This window comes from Harpia harpyja, chromosome 1, assembly GCF_026419915.1.
Source record: "Harpia harpyja isolate bHarHar1 chromosome 1, bHarHar1 primary haplotype, whole genome shotgun sequence".
Lineage (NCBI taxonomy): Eukaryota > Metazoa > Chordata > Aves > Accipitriformes > Accipitridae > Harpia > Harpia harpyja.
Window position 1 is genome coordinate 88,489,119 of NC_068940.1, and position 18,637 is coordinate 88,507,755.

The 18,637-nt window shown below is 34.5% G+C and overlaps 1 protein-coding gene across 7 annotated transcripts in view; it reads left to right on the forward strand.

The window, feature by feature from the left end:
• The window catches only part of MLLT10 (MLLT10 histone lysine methyltransferase DOT1L cofactor), a 134,590-nt gene that overhangs the window by 32,378 nt on the left and 83,575 nt on the right, over positions 1 to 18,637 (forward strand). For 5 of the 7 annotated variants that reach the window (XM_052804058.1, XM_052804048.1, XM_052804026.1 and 2 more), the window contains 4 exons: positions 2,192 to 2,301; positions 8,486 to 8,589; positions 11,104 to 11,197; positions 13,211 to 13,306. In XM_052804058.1, the coding sequence (XP_052660018.1) occupies positions 2,192 to 2,301; positions 8,486 to 8,589; positions 11,104 to 11,197; positions 13,211 to 13,306 (404 nt within the window). The remainder of the gene's footprint in view (positions 1 to 2,191; positions 2,302 to 8,485; positions 8,590 to 11,103; positions 11,198 to 13,210; positions 13,307 to 18,637) is intronic. The other 2 variants (XM_052804041.1, XM_052804068.1) reach the window with 2 other exon arrangements.

The window sequence follows — 18,637 nt, forward strand, 5'->3', positions numbered from 1 at the left end:
TTAAAGTTACTTCTGAAACTGGTTTCTTGTAGTGAAAATACTTACCTAAATTTCACTTGGCTTAGAAAGTGATTTTTTTTTTCTTAATGTCTCTAGTATATTTTATATATTTACATAATAATTTTTCATTATAAGTAAGTGTAACTGGAGTACAGGCTTAATTACATCTGAGGTAAAAGCTTTTGCCATCTGTTTATGTGTAACACCGTAGAAGGGTTTTTTCAAAATTTCAGTGTCACTTCTACTGGTTTAATGGCTTTATTAGATGAATGGTGTTTCTATTTGAGTTAATTTTTTGAGCGGGGATTTAAAGATAAATATTCACCATTAACACCATGTTAACATTTATTTATCTGTCTTTAGTAAGATGACTCTGGCTTAGGGCAGTTAGCAAGTCTTAGAGGAGTCCTTATAAACACTTACTCCCTGAAGATATTTCAAGTAGAGGAGAAAACAAAAGATGACTGTGGTTTTTGTAGTTTTTCATCAGTCTGTCTGTTAATGATAATTTTAAAATGGTCTGTTGGAACAGTTTTTAAAAGCAGCTCAAGTTGGCAGTGTATACTTTCTTTTCCCTATTCTTTTATTGGTCTCATGCTTTTTCTGTGTGGAATAATTCTGCAAACTATTTCTGAATAAAATGATGAAGCAGGGCAGATACTGTATTTAGTTGCAGATGAAATAGTAGAATGATATATGTTATGTTGACTGTGAATGTTGACTATAACAGTTGTGTGTGTGCTTTTCGTTTTCTATACAAATTGTAACTACCAATTTAGTAAGTGGGGAGGGCAGACACCAATTGGTTGGAAGCAACTAGAAAAGATTTGTGCTTTAAGAAAAGAATAAAAAGCACGTGTGCAATTCCAGATACTAAATACCATTCCAGAGTCCCAACAATACTACTGTAATAAGTACAACTTTATGTTTAGCTCAGTTTAAGAGTCAAAGTACAGTTGGGTGAAGAAATTAAGAACCTTTAGATTCAGTAGAGTAATGAAAAAGAGAAAATCCAAGATGGAAACAAAATTCAAAAAGGTCTGCAGTGAGACAGTATGGTGGGATTATCTAATTATCTAAGTCTGTCATCTTATGTCCTTAGTAGAAGTAAGCCTGGGTAGGAGGAAAGCACAATCATTTTTAAGGTGCATTGAAGGTCTTGTGACAAAAGATGGTAGTTTTCCTCTTGGGGAAGAACAGAATTCACTCTAAATGATTAGCTACAACAAGTTCATTTTCAGATGACGTAGCTCTGTACTATGTGATATTACTATTGTAATCCATTGTAATCTAAAATCCATTTAATGTTATTAGTGGCAGTATATTAATATGTTGGGTTAACTATATAGCAGCCTCTGCTAAATAAGCAGTTATGGCACACTGTCCTCCACTGAAACAAAATGACAACTCTCAGGATCTTAGTATTGAAAAAAGGCCTAAAATTAGTAGGTTTCTTTCTGAATTGGTGTTTCCCCCTGTCCTCATCCAACCAAATGTCAGACAATTAGGAATGTTTACTTCTTGAAAGGTATTAAAGCACAATATGGTAAGTAACTAAACATTTATTGATAACCCCAAGTTAATGAGTTGGAACAGGATTGGATATAGGAGTTGATATTCCTATGAAAAAATGACTTGGCCACACGTTTAAAGAAGGAAAAGAAACAGAGGGGATGTGGGGGTCTGTGTGTTGGGATTTCCTTCTACAGAAAGAAAACAGGAGCCTAGTCAAATTAGAATGACTTTGTTTAAATAAAAAGTATACACAGAAGTCTTCTATGATAAAAAAAAAAGCTTGCATGAATACTGATCTGTTCAGATGGTATTTCCCTTTTGCAGAAATTTGCATAGCTTTTACGCGATGACTATGTTAATCCAAGAAATTCAAAGAAATAACCTGCTTTTCCATTTGTGTGTCACTGTGTAAAACATTAGTATTTGGATATCATGGAGTATTACTTGTATAAATTCTTCACTGAATAAACTTAAAAATGTATTACAGGTCATCTAAACTTTGGATAATATAAAATGAAATGTAAACATGACTTAAGTAACTTATGTCTGTAATATTCTTAACAGTTAAAATAGTCCATGGAAAAAAGTGTTGTAAAAGATTCTTTGTACTATAATTGAAATGTCCTTTGAGCTTCTAGAAAACATTAAAATTAAATATAATTATAACTTTTTGTAGGTTGGGCTCATGTGGTTTGTGCTCTGTACATTCCCGAGGTGCAGTTTGCAAATGTTTCTACAATGGAACCTATCGTGTTGCAGTCTGTTCCTCATGATCGTTATAATAAGGTATAATTATATATGTCTTTTTATCTATATCTAATGTATTTATTTTAAAACTTGTGAGCTTTAATAATGTAGAACTACACTTCTTAGAATGCACTTTATATAAAATTGATAAATGTATGCAGTAATGCTGTATGTTTTCTGCTATGACTTTATGATAAATTCAAGAATTATGAAAGCTACATTATTAAATTAAGCTGTAAGGTTATCTGCCATGTCTCATTATTCTTTTACAGATTGGGGATTGTTTTGTTAATTAAAAATATCATGGTCTTTGAACAACAGTTTATTTTGAAATGAATGTGAAATACTTCCTATAGGTTAAAATATTATTACAGCTTATTTGAAATGTTATTATTGATTACCACTGGGTCCTACTGGTTTAAGTATCCATATGAACATAAACATGTTCATAAACTTTTCTTTTAGGAAGAAAAGCTATTCTAATATATTAAGGCAAAAGCTTGCAGACTTTTGCCTTTGTAAACAGTATTCACTTTAGGGGGATTATTCGCTTATAGAAGAACTGCTCCTAAATAAGTGTGGTGAGACTTTAATTAGAAAAGTGAAAAAAAGAGCGCAAACCAATGTAATAGTAACTTACTAATATTCTATATTGATAGTTACATTTTTCTACTTGTTTCACTTGTGCTACCTCTTCCTTACGAGACTTAACTACATCCTCCTTTGTATTTTCCCTTCTGTAGGCAGCAAACTGTCTGAATTTCTGATTAGTTTTATTACATATTTTTCCTGTGTTGTTTTTTTTACCTCTAGTTTCTTTCTTTTACTTTATGGTGGTTTGTGGACACTGCAGTAAAAGAGGAATAGACTGTGTTATAAAAGAAAGAAATTTAAAAAAGGCATGCATCACCTCTTGTGTTCTTCCTGTAGGGAAACCAGTCCTGTTCATGTTGGCTCTGTGACCTCTCTTCCCTGGCTGCCGTGCCCCCCCCCCCCCCATTTTACATCTCCTATTTATTTGCAGTATGTTTTGCCCATTGCATTTACCATTGCATTTATCTGAAAAGCCAGGAGTCAAACTCTAGGTTCTTCTCATGCTTTTTCATTATGTACTACCTGAGCATCTGTATTGGTTCCTCACTATTGGCTTCCTTCTGCGTCGGCAAGAACATGCAACAGTGAGATTAAGTGCAGAACTAATAAAATTTTTGTGCTTGGACACAAAGCAGTACAGATTTGCTGTAGCAGATGAGTTGATTTTCTCTCTCTCCTCAACTCTGGGCCAAGAACACATCTGTTTTTCTCATTTTTCCTTGAGCAGTAGTTGTAATGTTTTGGTTTTTTTTTATTGGTAGTGGTTCTTCCCTAATGTACTTCAAAAACTTCGTGGAACACTTTGAATTTTGTTTTATCTTGCACCATTTCCATTGATGGTAATTGATATTGGATGTGTAAATCCTTGTAATGTCAAAAAATGCACCCTGCGTCTTAATATTACTTGTTCACAAAGTCCATTGTTGTTGGTCCCTCTCTTTAATTCCTTTTTGTTACAGCTAAAGTCGGTTCTTACTTGAACTGTTTTAGTTCTAAATATATGATGTATAGTTGTTTTTTACTGCTAAAATTCCAATTTGCATTTTGTTGGTCTGTAGTTACCATGATTTTTTTTGCTTGTTAGAGAATTACTAGTGCCATACAGGTCACGTAGATAGTTTCTGATGTTGTCTAGCTCTTAATTTTCTGAGTTTTTGCTGGGTGTTCCAATTCAGGCCTATTTTCCATGTCAAGTCAGCCTAAAAGTACTTTCATACAGGCCACTACAGTATATTATAAAATATAATGAGACATATCAGGAATTTCAAGGTTTGGGGTCACACCCCTAGCCTGCAAATTATTTTTTGTTCTCTCTTTTTACAGAACTCAGCTTTTGCTGTCTTTATTTGGTCTATTTGATTCAGGGAGATAGAGGTTGTGGATTTCAGGGGAATCAAAGAAATGCCTATAGTGCAGTTGCTGCAGCAAACCTCCTAAAACCAATCTAACTTCACTGCCAGCAGCAGTCTAGTTGTAACAGCACAGAATTTAAGAGGCAGTCACTGACAGGGGACTCACCTGACTTTTTTGATAAATCTGTAGCCAGTGCTGAGTTCGGTACTGCTGAGGCTAAACTGCCACCAGTTCCCGAGTAGGCTAGTTTTGAGCAATACCCCCAAAACCAATACAACTACTAATTCCCTTTTCAGGTAGCCTGCAATAATTGCACTGCCCACCCTCCTTTCTATTTAGTATAAATTGTGTTTATTTAGATGATACATTTTTTTTTAGATCAGAAACTTTGTAAAGCATGTAACACTGACTTTATCAATTTGGGAGGAAATGGGAAAGAAAAGCTGTTGTGGTTTTTTTTTTTTTTTGAGAAGTAAATGTGGCAAACAGTTCTTAAAACATTTGTTGCACATTGTGAACAAATGTAAACATGTAATTAGGAAAAAATGACTATAGTTGTTTCTCTTTTTAGGGAGGCTTAGTGCTAATTTCATTGTGTCAACTCAGGTTGGAATAGGATGATTTTAAGAAAGATTTTATTTCCTGTGAAGTCCTACGTAATTCTGTGTGTGTGGCTGGATACATATAGAATGCCAGCATATGGAATTGGGGGAAAATATAGGCCAAGGAAAATTACCATAGGGGAGAATTTATACTGTAGTCCTTATTTTAAAGACAAACATCATTAGAGTTTTGCCAGGAGTTAGAAAAAACTGTGCAAGTTAATTACTATGCACTTGTTTGTTTATTGAACACTGCAAAATATGCAATATTACAAAGTACAGTAATCTTAAATGCAAGAAGAAACACAGCAGACACCAAAGCATGAGGCTTGTCAATGTAAAGACATTTGGCTGCTATTTCCCTGAAGTTTACCTGCTTCTGGGATAAAAGCCATCACATTACAGAATGAGTCCACTAAATGACTTGATTAGTGGGTTAACTAACAGGAAAGCTCTTCCTTACACAGTTGCTTCCAAAAAGAAATGGACTAGTAGTTCCTCTCCTATTTAGTAGATGTTTGTTCTTCCTTGGATGGTTATGCATGGATAATAACTATTTATTTTATGTGAGCTTTATTTGTCTCTTTCAGGTTTATTTGAAAGTATGCGCTAATTGAATAGAATTACTGCTTTTGGAAATCTCTTTTAAGAACTGATTAAAAAATAAGTGCATTTGGAGTTTCTTGATCTGCCTAGTAGTAAAGGCAGCTGTTAAACTTTTATTTCAGCACTTGGTGCAACAACGAGAAGTTTCTGTACAACTCCTGAGTTTGATTCTGTAGGCAGGGAATGCTTTTGGGTAGCTGTTATGAGTAACCTATTTCTCGGATTACTTTTTGGTTTTTTTAAGGTTTTTCTTGCCTCATCTTGCCTTCTGTCATTGCTTTTGCAAAGAAGGTTTATGTTTTGAACCTTTGAAGGAAAAATATTGACAGAAATTTAAAGGCAGCTTTGCAAAATGTATATTTTGCCATTAAAGAAACTAAGGTATTTGTTGCGTTTTTTGAGTAAAATTTCCTTGCTGAGTCAAAAGCTTTGTGTAATGTTTTGCTTATTTTCCAATGAGTTTGGGAGAAGTCTAAGTACTCTCTTCCCTTAAGAGCTCTGAAGAGCAGTGCTGTTGTAGGTGGTAGGAAACAGAGTGTTTTACACTTCCACATTCCAGAGGTTTCAGAGGAGGTGTAGCAATTGCATGGATTTGCGAATGCATGAAAGTCTTCATTCTTCTGCTTTGTGAAGGAAAGATAAAGGTTCTCGGGCTTCTGGAATTGTTTGTGTGTCTGAGAGAAGGTAGAAGTATGACAAGGTAGAAACTCAGCTTTAGAGAGAACTTACCGTCCATGTTGGAATGGGAAGATGAACCTTCTTTGGCCTCATTTCATATGAAAGATTAGGAAACAGGTTTTATACTTCTCATGACTATTGTGGGAAGGATAGAAGTTCATTGAGCTTGTTAACATGGGTAGGCAGTCCACCATGTTGTGTTTAAACTAGTTTGTAATGTAGTTGGTCGTTTGTTGTCATTTTACTGTAAATTGCTTTAAAGGGTCCTGAAACAGAGACCCTAAATGTAGTATGTATGTTGAAAAACAGGACCTACATCCTTACTGAATGGAATGCTTATATCACTTTTCTTTCTGAGCTTCAGTGAGGAAAAAAAGTGCAGATCTTAAGGCAAAACTCTGAAAAAAATGAACAGTAACTGGAGCTTGAGTTTTATGGGGTCTGTTGAACTCTCTGTTTATAGGGGTATCTTACTTTTGAAGTTACTTACACTTAATATAGTTACTAAGATGAGGTTGATAGATCATGACCTTGTTTGTTCCTAAAATCTAAATGTGTCAGGTCATGGTATGGAAAGCTAAAAAGCAGCTAGTCTCAGACCCTGTCAAACAACTGAATTATCTGTATGCACTACCTTGATGTACAAAGGGAGCAAGGCAAAGAATTAAGCAGGATTATCCCCTTTCTGAGCCTTCAAATGTTAGGATATAGGTAGGATTTTAGGATATATTAGCTATTTGGTTTAATGCTTTTTAAAAGTCTTGTGGAAACAGTACAAGAATGACTCACCTACAGTAGATTCTTGCATGTTAACAAAAATGCTTTAGTTAGCTGATGTCTCATGTTAAATGTTCTTCTAAATACCTCTGTAAAAGGCTGTTCTGATCTCAGAATTTCACTCATTTTCATGTCTTTCTAAGTAACACTGGTTTTGCATTATATCCTTTCTATTTTTTATTTTGGTGGTATCTTGGTCCATTTTTCTTATACTGTTATTTTCTACTACCCATGGTTGATGATCTTTTTATTTATTATTCTACTCATTCTCTGCCTCACTGAAGGGGGGTTGTGATACAACTGCAATAAGTCAGTTACAGTTTAAATGTAGACAATTCTTTTTGGGGGTGGGGGGAATGCTTATCTTTTCTCATCTAAGATCTTGTAATGGGATTTCTACAGAGGTAGCAGTGTGTTGTTGATGTTCGTTACCTCAGTAAGGTTCTCTCTCATTTAAAAACAGACACTTGACTGCCCCAATGCTGGACGATACTTTCATTAAGAATCTATTCTTAAATTGTTAAATTTTGCACATAAATGTGATATGATAGAATCTCTCTAAATGGCATTTCAGTAATTAGGACAGTAAAAAATGTAAAGAGATTTAGTTTTGCCTGATGTTTCTCCCTGAAATGCTGGTGAGAGATTGTAGTGATGTCTAGTATAATAGTGAGCTTCCATACACCATGTATCCATGTTTATTTGAGACGTTTAAAAAAAACAAAAGTATTTAGTAATGAGAGAGATTTTTGGATTCTTTTTGTCTTAATTTTTTTCTTCCATTTTACTGAGAATGTTTTTGAAAATACTACAAATTGCCATAGTATCCCAGTAAAACAAATAAATTGACAGAAATGCTGTAAAAACATTTTCAGGTATTAGACAGGTTGTTTTAATTTTAGCTTGTTTTTTAGGCTGAAATGGGTTTGATATACTAATTTAAGCTTTGTTTACAGAAGGTTCTTGCTTGATTAGTTTCTAAGATGTTTATGGGGCTGTCCAAGTCATGCTGAAATTAAAGCAGAGTTCTGTTAAACACCGTATTTAATTAAAGGTAACTGAGCATCATATGAATATTGAAGCATGCTATGAGACTCCTGCAAATTCTTTACACCAAATGTACAAATACAATTTTAAGTTTGCAGTTTTTCTGTATGTAATTTTGTAGATCTATGCATGTATACCATATGGTATCTTGTACCATTAGGCACTTAGTCTAATTTGATGTTTCTGAATGCCACCAATACAGGTAATGTTAAATGAATGTGAAATTGATTGTGACCTAAAAGGACATAAACACAAACTTGAAAGCAAGGAAAACCTTGAAGCCTAATACTATTAACCTTTGGCTGTTTAACTGTTTGGCTGGTTGAACAGTGGTATAGAATTTAAGTAAATTAGTATTTGTACTGCTTTAGCATTGGTGAAGTGTTACACAGTTCCCAAGTGTCTACCAGGTGATCTCTGCAAACAAACATAATTAGACTTTTATAAAGAAGTTCTTGTATAAGCTTAGCTGCAAAATCCAGTAGTTCTTACCCTAGAATCTCCTGTGAGTAACACAGAATTTATTTGTATGCTACTTATCATGTTAAGTATTTTCTCTTTGATAGACATGCTATATTTGTGATGAACAAGGCAGAGAAAGTAAAGCAGCCACTGGTGCTTGTATGACATGTAATAAACATGGATGTCGACAAGCTTTTCACGTAACGTGGTAAGTATATTTTATTGTTTAACCTCTCTGATGTTCCAGAAAGAATCGATGCACACAATGTAATGAATAAACTCTTTATTTAGTGTATTTCTGAGTAAAGAAATATAGTAAAGTAGTTTGTGTAGAAATATCTAACTTTATTCTAGTAGAGTTTTTACTAACAATGTGGCAGTGGCAGCAGACACATTTCTGTGAGCTGCAAAAGCTGTCTGATAATACTACCTTGAGTTGTATTAAATGCTGTGTGCTCCTGTGAATAAGGTTTAGTGGTTTTTTTGTTTGTTTGTTTTGGTTTTGTCTTACGTTATTTTTCTTAAATGATATTTTATAGGATATGTGAATGTGAAGACATGATTTGTTCACCTGCTAACTGATTTGATGTTTACTTTTGGTAAATCAGTGGGAAAAACTATTGAGCTACACATAAAAATGCACTAGACTCACTCCTTCCGGTACAAATTTCCAAATGTTTGGGTGTGATTCACCTCACTGGTTTTACCTAAATGGTACACATCTATCCTGAACTATTCATTTAGGTTTCATGTATACCTGTTGGAGAAAAACAGCTGTGTCCACCATCTGATTAATTCCACTTTCAGATATTTAGGTTTGCTTGCATTCAGGAGATGCTTGTCTGAATTTATGGACTTCTCAAAGAGGCTGGATAATTAGCTTAAACCCCTTGTCAACAGGTAAAAGGAGGCAAAAGGAGTTCCACCCCAAAATTTACAGGCATTATTTGTTTTTTCAAATTCAGCTGAACGTTTTTTGCCATAGATAGATAGCAGATTTACACAGACTGTCTAGCTACATAATCTGTGGATTTAGCCATCTATTTTATGGGTGTGCCAGTATGCTGCTTCATGACCAGCTCAGTCAGGGAAGTGGTATTTGCACATCTACTTAAATTACTTAAATGTATTTTCTTCAGTGTAGTCAAGTGATACTTCGAGTATCTTGTCAGATCTTAAAGGATATAATTCTGTAGTTTAGATGCTGATTTCTTGGCGACCTTTTTTTCTTTTAATTACTTGACTATCTGGCAGGTTTTAACTCTTTCATAAGCATCTAATTTTTCATTGGAAATGATCGATGTCAAGTTTCTTTTTATGGTGAAAATGGATTGTGTTCCTCAAAGCATGTATACCATGTAAAGAGGTTACAGATATGAAAAAATGTATACATCCAAGTGTTTGGATGAAAAGGTCTCTTTTCTTTCAAACACTTGGATGCATACAAGAGTCTGTTTCATCTTTTTTCTTTCTTCCAAGATCCCATTTTCAGTGAATGCCATAAAGAACATGAGAAGTAGGTTCAAAAGTAAAATATTTATCTTGCCAATTTTTAGAATATTTTGATTCTCAAAAAACCAGGTATGTGCTATAAAATGATATCTAGCCAGAGAGTACTGTGACTGAGGATATTGAGAGACTTCTGTAATATTAGAAAAATGGAAGAAAAATGTGAAAACTACAGAAGGCAGAGATCCAGGGCAGGGTGTATCAATTTTGGGTTAACAAAACTAATGTCTAAGGAAGAATGAGCTTGAGTCCATCTGTTTTTGTATGGCAAGCTTAGAACGATAAATCTTCACTTAAAGAGATCCTCTTAAATGTTTTCTGTAGTTGGCATCTGCTGTAGGTGTGCACGTATTTAGGAAGCAGTATTTCTGGATTGCCCAAGAACATCATGTATAAGTGAGGGGAAAGTCATTTTAAAAAGCAGTGAAAATAAGCTGCTTTATATATATTGTTCCTTCATTTAAATACTCCCGTGCATCATTTTGACTGTAGCATTGCATTATTACGCTAATGAACATGATATGGAAAATGAATATTTAGTTTTTCAATGTCTAAGTTGGTTTTGATAAAGAAAATAAATCAACATTACAAATGGTGAAAGCAAATTTGATTTGAAAAAATGTAGTAGAATAAGGTAATAATTAGCCCAGGCAAGGAAACTTGTAAGTCTTGTTCTTTTTAAAAGAAATTAACCTGCCACAGTCTTTTAAACCAGTAAATATGGTTTGATTTATTATGTCATTGAAGCTCTATTTAAAAAAAAAAAAAAAAAAAAAAAAGTGCTTTTCCTGGCAAAGCAGAGAAGGATGTATGCAACTTCAGAAGATCTCTTCTTTGGATCTACAGTATGGTTTTGTTAAAAACGTTCTTTCCATAGATAATTTTTGGCTTGAATTTGAGCTAAGAATCATTGTAAACTGTTTGGTTTATTTATTCGTGGGAGTAGCTGCATAATAAATGTGGATTTTCAGGCTATAAGCTTGTGTGAGTGGCTTAAAGACTATGAAAAAGACATCAGGCCAAAGTGTAAACCATACATGTTTTTCACTGGGCTGCAAAGGTCAGTTATGTGCTCACATGCCATTAGAAGTCACTTGTGTGGAAATCTTTTCTATTAAATGCAGATATAAGTATCCGTACATTATCAGCTGTGATACTGTAGTACAAGCTGATGTAAAATTGCTTTCCTTGAATGTTGTTTGGTTTATTTTAGTGCACAGTTTGCAGGACTTCTTTGTGAAGAAGAAGGCAATGGTGCAGATAACGTCCAATACTGTGGCTACTGTAAATACCATTTTAGTAAACTGGTATGTATTTGTGAAATTCTATAAATAAATGTCACTGACTTATTTTTTGACTCTGAATTGCTATTAACACTAGAAATAATATTTTCATGTAGCTCAAAGTAGATTGTACTTCATTAAAACAATGTTTTAATCACAGTTACAGAAGTACTAGCTGAAAATGTTTTATAAGTGGTTACTTTCTAGATGTGTGGGTTTTTCCCCTCTGCCAGAAATAGCATGCACATTTAGTGGTGGGGTTTTTTTCATGGAAGTGTCTGTAGTGTTTTCTTTTGCTATTTGATTAGGTGTCTTCTAGGAATTTAGTCCATTTTGGAATAATTTAGAAAGTATTATTTGTTATCCTGTATATTAGAGAATAAAGAATTTCTTTCTTTATATTTATATTTCTTTCTGCTTCTGTTACTCTTTTTTTTTTCTCCTTTTTTTTTCCTCCCCTCTTGTTCTCTCACCGTCTAGCCAGTGGCTTTTCCCTGCCTATAAGTTCTCTGAAACACAACCTCAAGGAAGTGACTTGACGTTTGATTTTTTAAAAAACAAACAAGCAAACAAAAAACTTTGAAATTTCTCAGTTATTTCAGTAGGTTTTGGATCAGACCTCTGGAGTCTTTCCTATCAATTCTTATCAGTTTGACAGGTCCAGATACCTCTTTGTGTGTATGTGTGTGTGTGTGGACTTGAAGGACTCACTGATGTTTAAAAAATGTTATTTATGAATATTGATTTATGAAAATTAAAATATATAGACTTAAGTTCAGATACTGCTGTAAGTATAGTTAAATGTGCTGATTACTTGTTTTCACTGCTAAAAAAGGTGAATACTTAGGTGACTTTCAAATAGGTTGCAATGAGGTAAAAACACAGGCCAATGAACCGTTTCAGCTTTCTAGAAGATTTGCTTGGTGAGGTTAGCTCTGTGCTCTTGTGAATATTGATAAGCTTGCTTCATAATGAAGATAAGTCAGGGCTTTCTAGGCCCTTTCTAAGCTAAGGGGTTTTTTTTAATTATTATTATCTTGAGCTAAGTATACAAAAAGAACACACATGGTCTATTACCTAGCAGTGAAGGCAAGCTCTTACACTATTATGCATTGGATTTGAATGTTCAGTGCTGCTATGATTGAGAACATGTATGTTTATTTAAAAAGCAAGTTTAATGATAAAGACATAACTCTGTTTGACATGTAATTAGTTAGCTTTCCATTACAAAACTACAGTGGTAAGAACAGTAAAGATTGGCAAGATCGTTTTTTAGTGTTTCTTTAGGATTATTGTGACTGTTGATGCCTGGTAAATACCGGTGTTTAGTATTTACTACTGAAGATGGTGGGTGGTGTATATCTACTATACCACTGAAAACTTTGGTGGGCAAAGCACTGACCTGAAGTGTCTTTACACTGCTACCTCAGTTATGATAAAATAACAAACATTTTGAACACTGGCCTAGCATTAAGTATTTTCTGGACTAGGCGCTCAAACATTACATAAATACAGGCAATTTTATCAGCTGCTTGTAAATGCATACATGACCACAGATTCTGTATCCCTTTTTTTAAACCCATTTTAATGAAAATATTGCAGGCAGGTCACTTGTATAATAAATCATGAAGCCATAAAACAGCCACCTCACAATGCATTTCAAGCATGTGGCAGTGCTAGCACTGTGGCTTCATGTGCTACTCATTTGAGCAGCATCTTTTCTGTTTTATGTTATGAAAACTTGAAAATGTGTCTAGCATCTTTTAACCTTTAAAAAGTGTATCACATTTCTTTGTGGAAAGCATATCTTGCAAATTCATGAAAGTTGTAAAAGTTGATACAAGGATAGGCTTTTTTCCTGGTATACATTGGGTAGTCTTGTTAATTTTATTAGTGTTAGTAATTTGTCAGTTTTTCAGTAACTGAAGTTTTTTTCTCTTCAAGCAGTAAGGCATCTTATCAGTTGAAATGCTTTATATTTTTTATTTATTCAAATGGTTCCTTTTCTCTATCCATAAATATATTTTCTCTTTTTAGAAAAAGAGCAAACGGGGATCTAATAGGTCATATGATCAAAGTTTAAGTGATTCTTCCTCTCACTCTCAGGATAAACATCATGAGAAGGAGAAAAAAGTAAGTGGATTTGTCGTTGCTAATTATGTGGCACATCTGCTTAATAGTAGCACTTTCTGATAAATTTAATTTTTGCTGAAAAGCGTGGAGGAAATCTTGTTCCTGAAGCACTGAATAACAACACAGGTGATAAACTAGAGGTACTAGGGTCCAATAAGGAAATATCTTCAGGTGCATTTGTACATGCACCTTCGTATTCCTGTTTATCATCGGTTTTGGGATACACACTGAAACATATCCATTGGGAAGGCTGTGTCCATGCAGCTTCCTTTGCTTTAGTTTTCTGAGATTTCTTTGTGTAGCCTTTTTGACTAGGTGGGACAGAAAAACAGGGGTAGACATTATAGCAAGTGTGCTGATAAACAGGTGCATCTAATTTTTTATGTTTCAACCTGTTATATCTTTTTCTCCTCATCAAAGAACTGACATCTCTTGTTGACACATTTCACTGGTACTGGTGGTCAAGCCCATTGTGATGGCAAAATAGCTTGTCATTCACCTGGGAATCTTCCCGTGAGGGTACAAAGAACATAACTGGCTGTTAATCTCTATTGTTGGTGTATTCTTTTAACAATTTAACTTTACATATTTTTAAAAATAATTTTAAATTTATAAAGATTATTACTTTACATTTTTATTACTGCTAGATTAATAGTTTTCTATGGGAAATTTGTCATCTAAATTCAACACAGGGTGATAACAGACAGTGGCACAATAATGCAAATTTGCTTTGGCTCTTTTTTAGCCCTCTGAGAATACATGCAATACTGCTCACCTGCATGCATCCTGTACAACTAACTTAATAGACTTTTCTGTGGATGTGGGTAGACTTAGTTTTGCATTATTCAAAATCATTACATGAAAATTGAATTGAAAGAATGTATTGACCAAATGTATACTATATGAAGGAATTATATTTATAGTGACAGGAAATTGAATAACAATGTCAGTCTTCAGACCCTTAGTCTCCTTAATATTTGATTTGGTTTTTAAGCTCACTTCCACTTTGGATGGATGTTGATCTCCATTGTTCTTGGATAATCTTCTAAAAAGTGTCTTTAGATCTGGTTAATGGCACAGGTGAATAGTTCCATCTTCATCTGGTAATGCAGAAGAGAGTGTGCGTTGTGATGTAGTTGTACCTCTTAATCTAAATTTATGACTAAAATAATAAAAGTATGGGTTTTTGGCCGATCTTTTTTTCTTAGTAACACATTGGTAGAAAAAAACAATCTTGAATTACAGACTACAGAATTACCTGCAAGGTAAAACCTTACCAATATTTGCCATGGTTTTTTTTCTTAGTTTGCTTAGTTTTTCCACCACTATCCTGTTTCAGGTCATATTTTGTCAAAATACATGCATGGATTTTTACTCACATTGACAAAACTTTGAAGTTGAATTTGAAGAAACTTTGAGGTTTGAGCATGAGGCTCAATTTCAGTTTTGTATGTCCGAGCAGTGCAAAAAACCTGTTGCTGCTGTTCATTGTGTGGTTTGTGTGTCTTTCTCCCCTCTCCCCTCTCCCCTCTCCCCTTTTCCACTTTGACTGGAGATGCTATGCTTTTTCAGGTTGTAATACCTGTAAAATCTTCAGGGAATACTTGGAGGGACTTTCTAACAGAGTATGTTCAGCCAATGTATCAGCTATTTTTTCTCCTAGCTCCTCAGCTTCTCCTGCTCTGGAAGTGTATTGGTGTGGATCTTTTTCTAGAAACAGTTAATGTTGTGGCTTGCCTTTGCAAGTCTTGGCCTTTTTCTGTGACTTGAAGTTTGCTAGAAATAGGATATTAAAGTTTCTTCTACCTTTCATGAACTGAAACATGGTAATCCAGAAGATCTCATGATCTGTAATACCAAGTGAAGCAATGCAGTTTGAAGCACTAACCTATTATTTGACATTCAGTGGTTCTCATGGCATGTTATAGCATGTTAGCTTATCAAGTTTAATTTGCTTTATATGTTATATAATCACAAAACACTATTCTAGTTAAAACCACCAAGTGGTGAAAAAAGTTGCAGTTTCCTAAAGCTGTTAGTCGCCTAACTTTTTGTGGCTACTGAGATTTTTTTTGGCGTTTTTAATCTTACATGTTCTGTAGTTAAAGAATGACCTGTACTTTGCAAAATACTAATCTTCAGTCAAAGAACTGTGTGTGATGTGGAGGCTCATTCTCTTGGTAAATTTTATTACCTTCTGTGTGTGATGTCTTATTTGATGTAGTATGTCAAACATACACTGTATCTTGGAGGAGTAAGGTCATTTTTTAGGGTCACTTTTCCATATTTTACTCTTCTTTAAATCCGTTTGGAATCTAGACTTTTGTCATATTACAGTAAATATATATATATCTGTCTTTCTTCCCAGATACAGTGGTGTCTCCCCCTCAGTAAGGGCACCCCAGTTTCTAATTTATCTTTCATCTCTGTTCTTCAGAAATTTGGATAATCTGATCTTTAGGCATCCTTAAAGCTTTCCCTTTTGCCAAGCAGAAGCCATATGAGTTGAGGATTGGAACCATTTTTATTGCTCAGACCTCAAAAGCTATCCATTTGCATATAAAATATTATTCTGCAGTAAGAGGTTGGTCTGAAAATGTTGATATGGGTAGCTGTTGTTTTTGTAAACAGACAGAGTTGAAAGCATGTTTTTTCATAATATGTATTTAGTTTCTTCTGGGCACTGTGCTTACAAAATCAATAGCCAATATATAAGGGTGTAATAATTAAAAACCCAACAGACCTTTGGTATGATTTAATTTTAATGCGAATTTGAGGCTACAGAATAAATAGCTTAGTTATATTCTGATTACTGCTGCACTAAGTATTGTTAGTTTCTATGGCAGAGATGTTGTTTAGAAATGATTAGAGATGAGGCTGTGTAACTCATAGTAGGGTTGATAGTATGTTGCTTGACATCCTGTTATAATATCCCTTTTTTCAGGGCCCAGGTGTTTATCTCAAGCTTCTTGGGGAAAAACTTAGGCCACCATGAGGCTGTGGAAGAATACCTTGTTTTGCTAATGTTCCTGGCAGCCTTATCTTTGGGAGGAACTAAACATGTCTGGGATTGACCTTTGTGTGTAAAGGAAGTGTTTCTTGCCATTTATGTGAAAATTAGGCAAGCTTACTAGCATTATATGTTTATGACTTTTGAAAAATGTGAATTTACTACATAGTAAGTAACTACTATATAGCAGCTGAATTACACAAATTCCTTTTCTAGTAGAAGTGCTTTGGTCTGGACTGAGCAGGAAGGGGAAATTTAAAACTCTCTGATATGATGGCTCACATGATGCAAATTAAACAAAAATGGGCTCATGACTGAAGACTGCAAATGTGTAAAAAGTGGTGTTTGAAAAGGCAAAAATAACAAAACAGTGACGAGGAGCCCCAGGGCACTATTGCAGAAGTTGAAGAGTGTCAGAGGAGAACCTAAAATGCAGGAGCCAGGGCAAGTGTTCTAAACACTGAGCTACTGGCCAAAGGGAATTCAGTATGGGCATCTTCTTGCTGCTTGTCCTGTTCTTAAAGAAACGTTACACCTTCTCTGATTTTGAGGAAAGAAACTTGAACATCTAAGAAGAAAGAGTTTGAGGCAGTGTGTGAGATTCAGCGTGTTCACTGTAGCCGTGAGTTTGGTTGTTAGGCCCATGGGAAGGGAAAATTTAAAACACACCTCTACTCAGTGAAAGTTTCCATAGGCTAGCTGTGTGTTGGTTTGCGAACTGTGTTCTGAACTGCCCAAACTTTCCCGATATGTTGTGAAGGAGCCTACGTTTGTATGTCAGGTCTATTCATTTAATTTGGGAGAAAGGTGCTTGATGCTTTTTTGATGTATTTTAATGCTCTGTGGGGACTGTTACAAATCAAGTCCTAAACACTCAGATCAAGTGTACATTATATATTCCCCACTATCTGAATAACCGACTGAAAAGATAAAATTGACCTGCCATGCATCAGGTAAGATTCTGTTGCAAAAATCGGAACAGACTGCAGTTCTTTGGGTTACCGTTCAGCTGCATAAGCAATGGTTTCCTTTTTTTTTTTCTTAAAAAAAAAATAAATTTCTGATTTAGTCCTGAACACTCAATTTATAGTACTGTATAAAGCAGAGTGCTGCAAAGGCAATTCTAATTATGTCATTCCTGTGTTAATTGCCTCATTTCATAAACTTAATGGTGTTATTTGAACATTGAGGTTTTTCTGTAACTTTTTAGGGAAAAAAGCTCCAGACTCATCTCAGTAATGCAGTACCCCACTGCATTTTTATTAATTTTTAAATTTTTTTTAGAACAGTTTAATAGATTTGACTGTTTAATCCTCTCAACTGTTCTTGATGTATGAAGCAAAATTTGCAACCACTTTGAAATTACTTCAGTTTTAATGATTGAAGTAATGCTAGATAAGTATTTTTTCAAATGAGAATTGTGTGGTATGGATGCTAATGGTCATGTTTATCCATGTTGACTTCTTCCAAATTCTGTTCAGTTGGAGGGAAAGAAGAATGCCTCTAAAACGCCTCTAAAAACTGGTCAATAACTATATATAACATATGTAGCTGAGTGTATAGATGGTCTTTAATATCTATCTATGGGCTGCAGAACCTGGTTCCTGTTTCCTAAGACTGAGTTTTTGTGTGGTGTTTGAACAGGTTACTTCATGCTGTGGTCTTTTACTGCTGGTGCCAATGAGTAGTATTTCTGTTTCTGGGTACCTGTCCTTCACTGACTTTGTAGGAGTGTAATTTTTTTCTTTTTTTTTTTCCTTTTCTTTTTTTTTTTTAACATACCGCTTCATGTCAAATTGTGTTGAAAGTCTAGTTATTTGGGAAGACTGATAGAGTGTGACTGTGTAAACAAAATTTCATTAGAAAGCTACTCCATCTGAGTATATTCAATAATACATATCTTTAAAGTCTGCAGGATTAAGAGCAAAGGTGGCATATGTTTGTTTGATTTGTTGTCTGCTAATGTTCTGTGTTAACTTGTGCTGTATTCTGTGTCAGCCTGATAATCAACTGCATGTAATCTACTAGAACTGGCACCAGTTGGTGTAGATGGCACAGCAAAATGATCTCTTGTGGAGGTCAGGAAGAACTATATAAGCAGATAAGTTTGTTTTTATTTAAATTTTCTTTTATTTTAGTAAGAGGAAAAGTAGGAATTTCTGTTTCAATTATGCTTATCATGGAATTGCTGATTTGACTACCTCCTGTTTTTCTAACCTTACAGTAACACTTCATATATATTATGTAAAAAAATATTAATGCTTTTAGTGTATCTTAGTGTAACAAAAACCTCAGAATAGTATTAAGCTTGGCACCTGGGA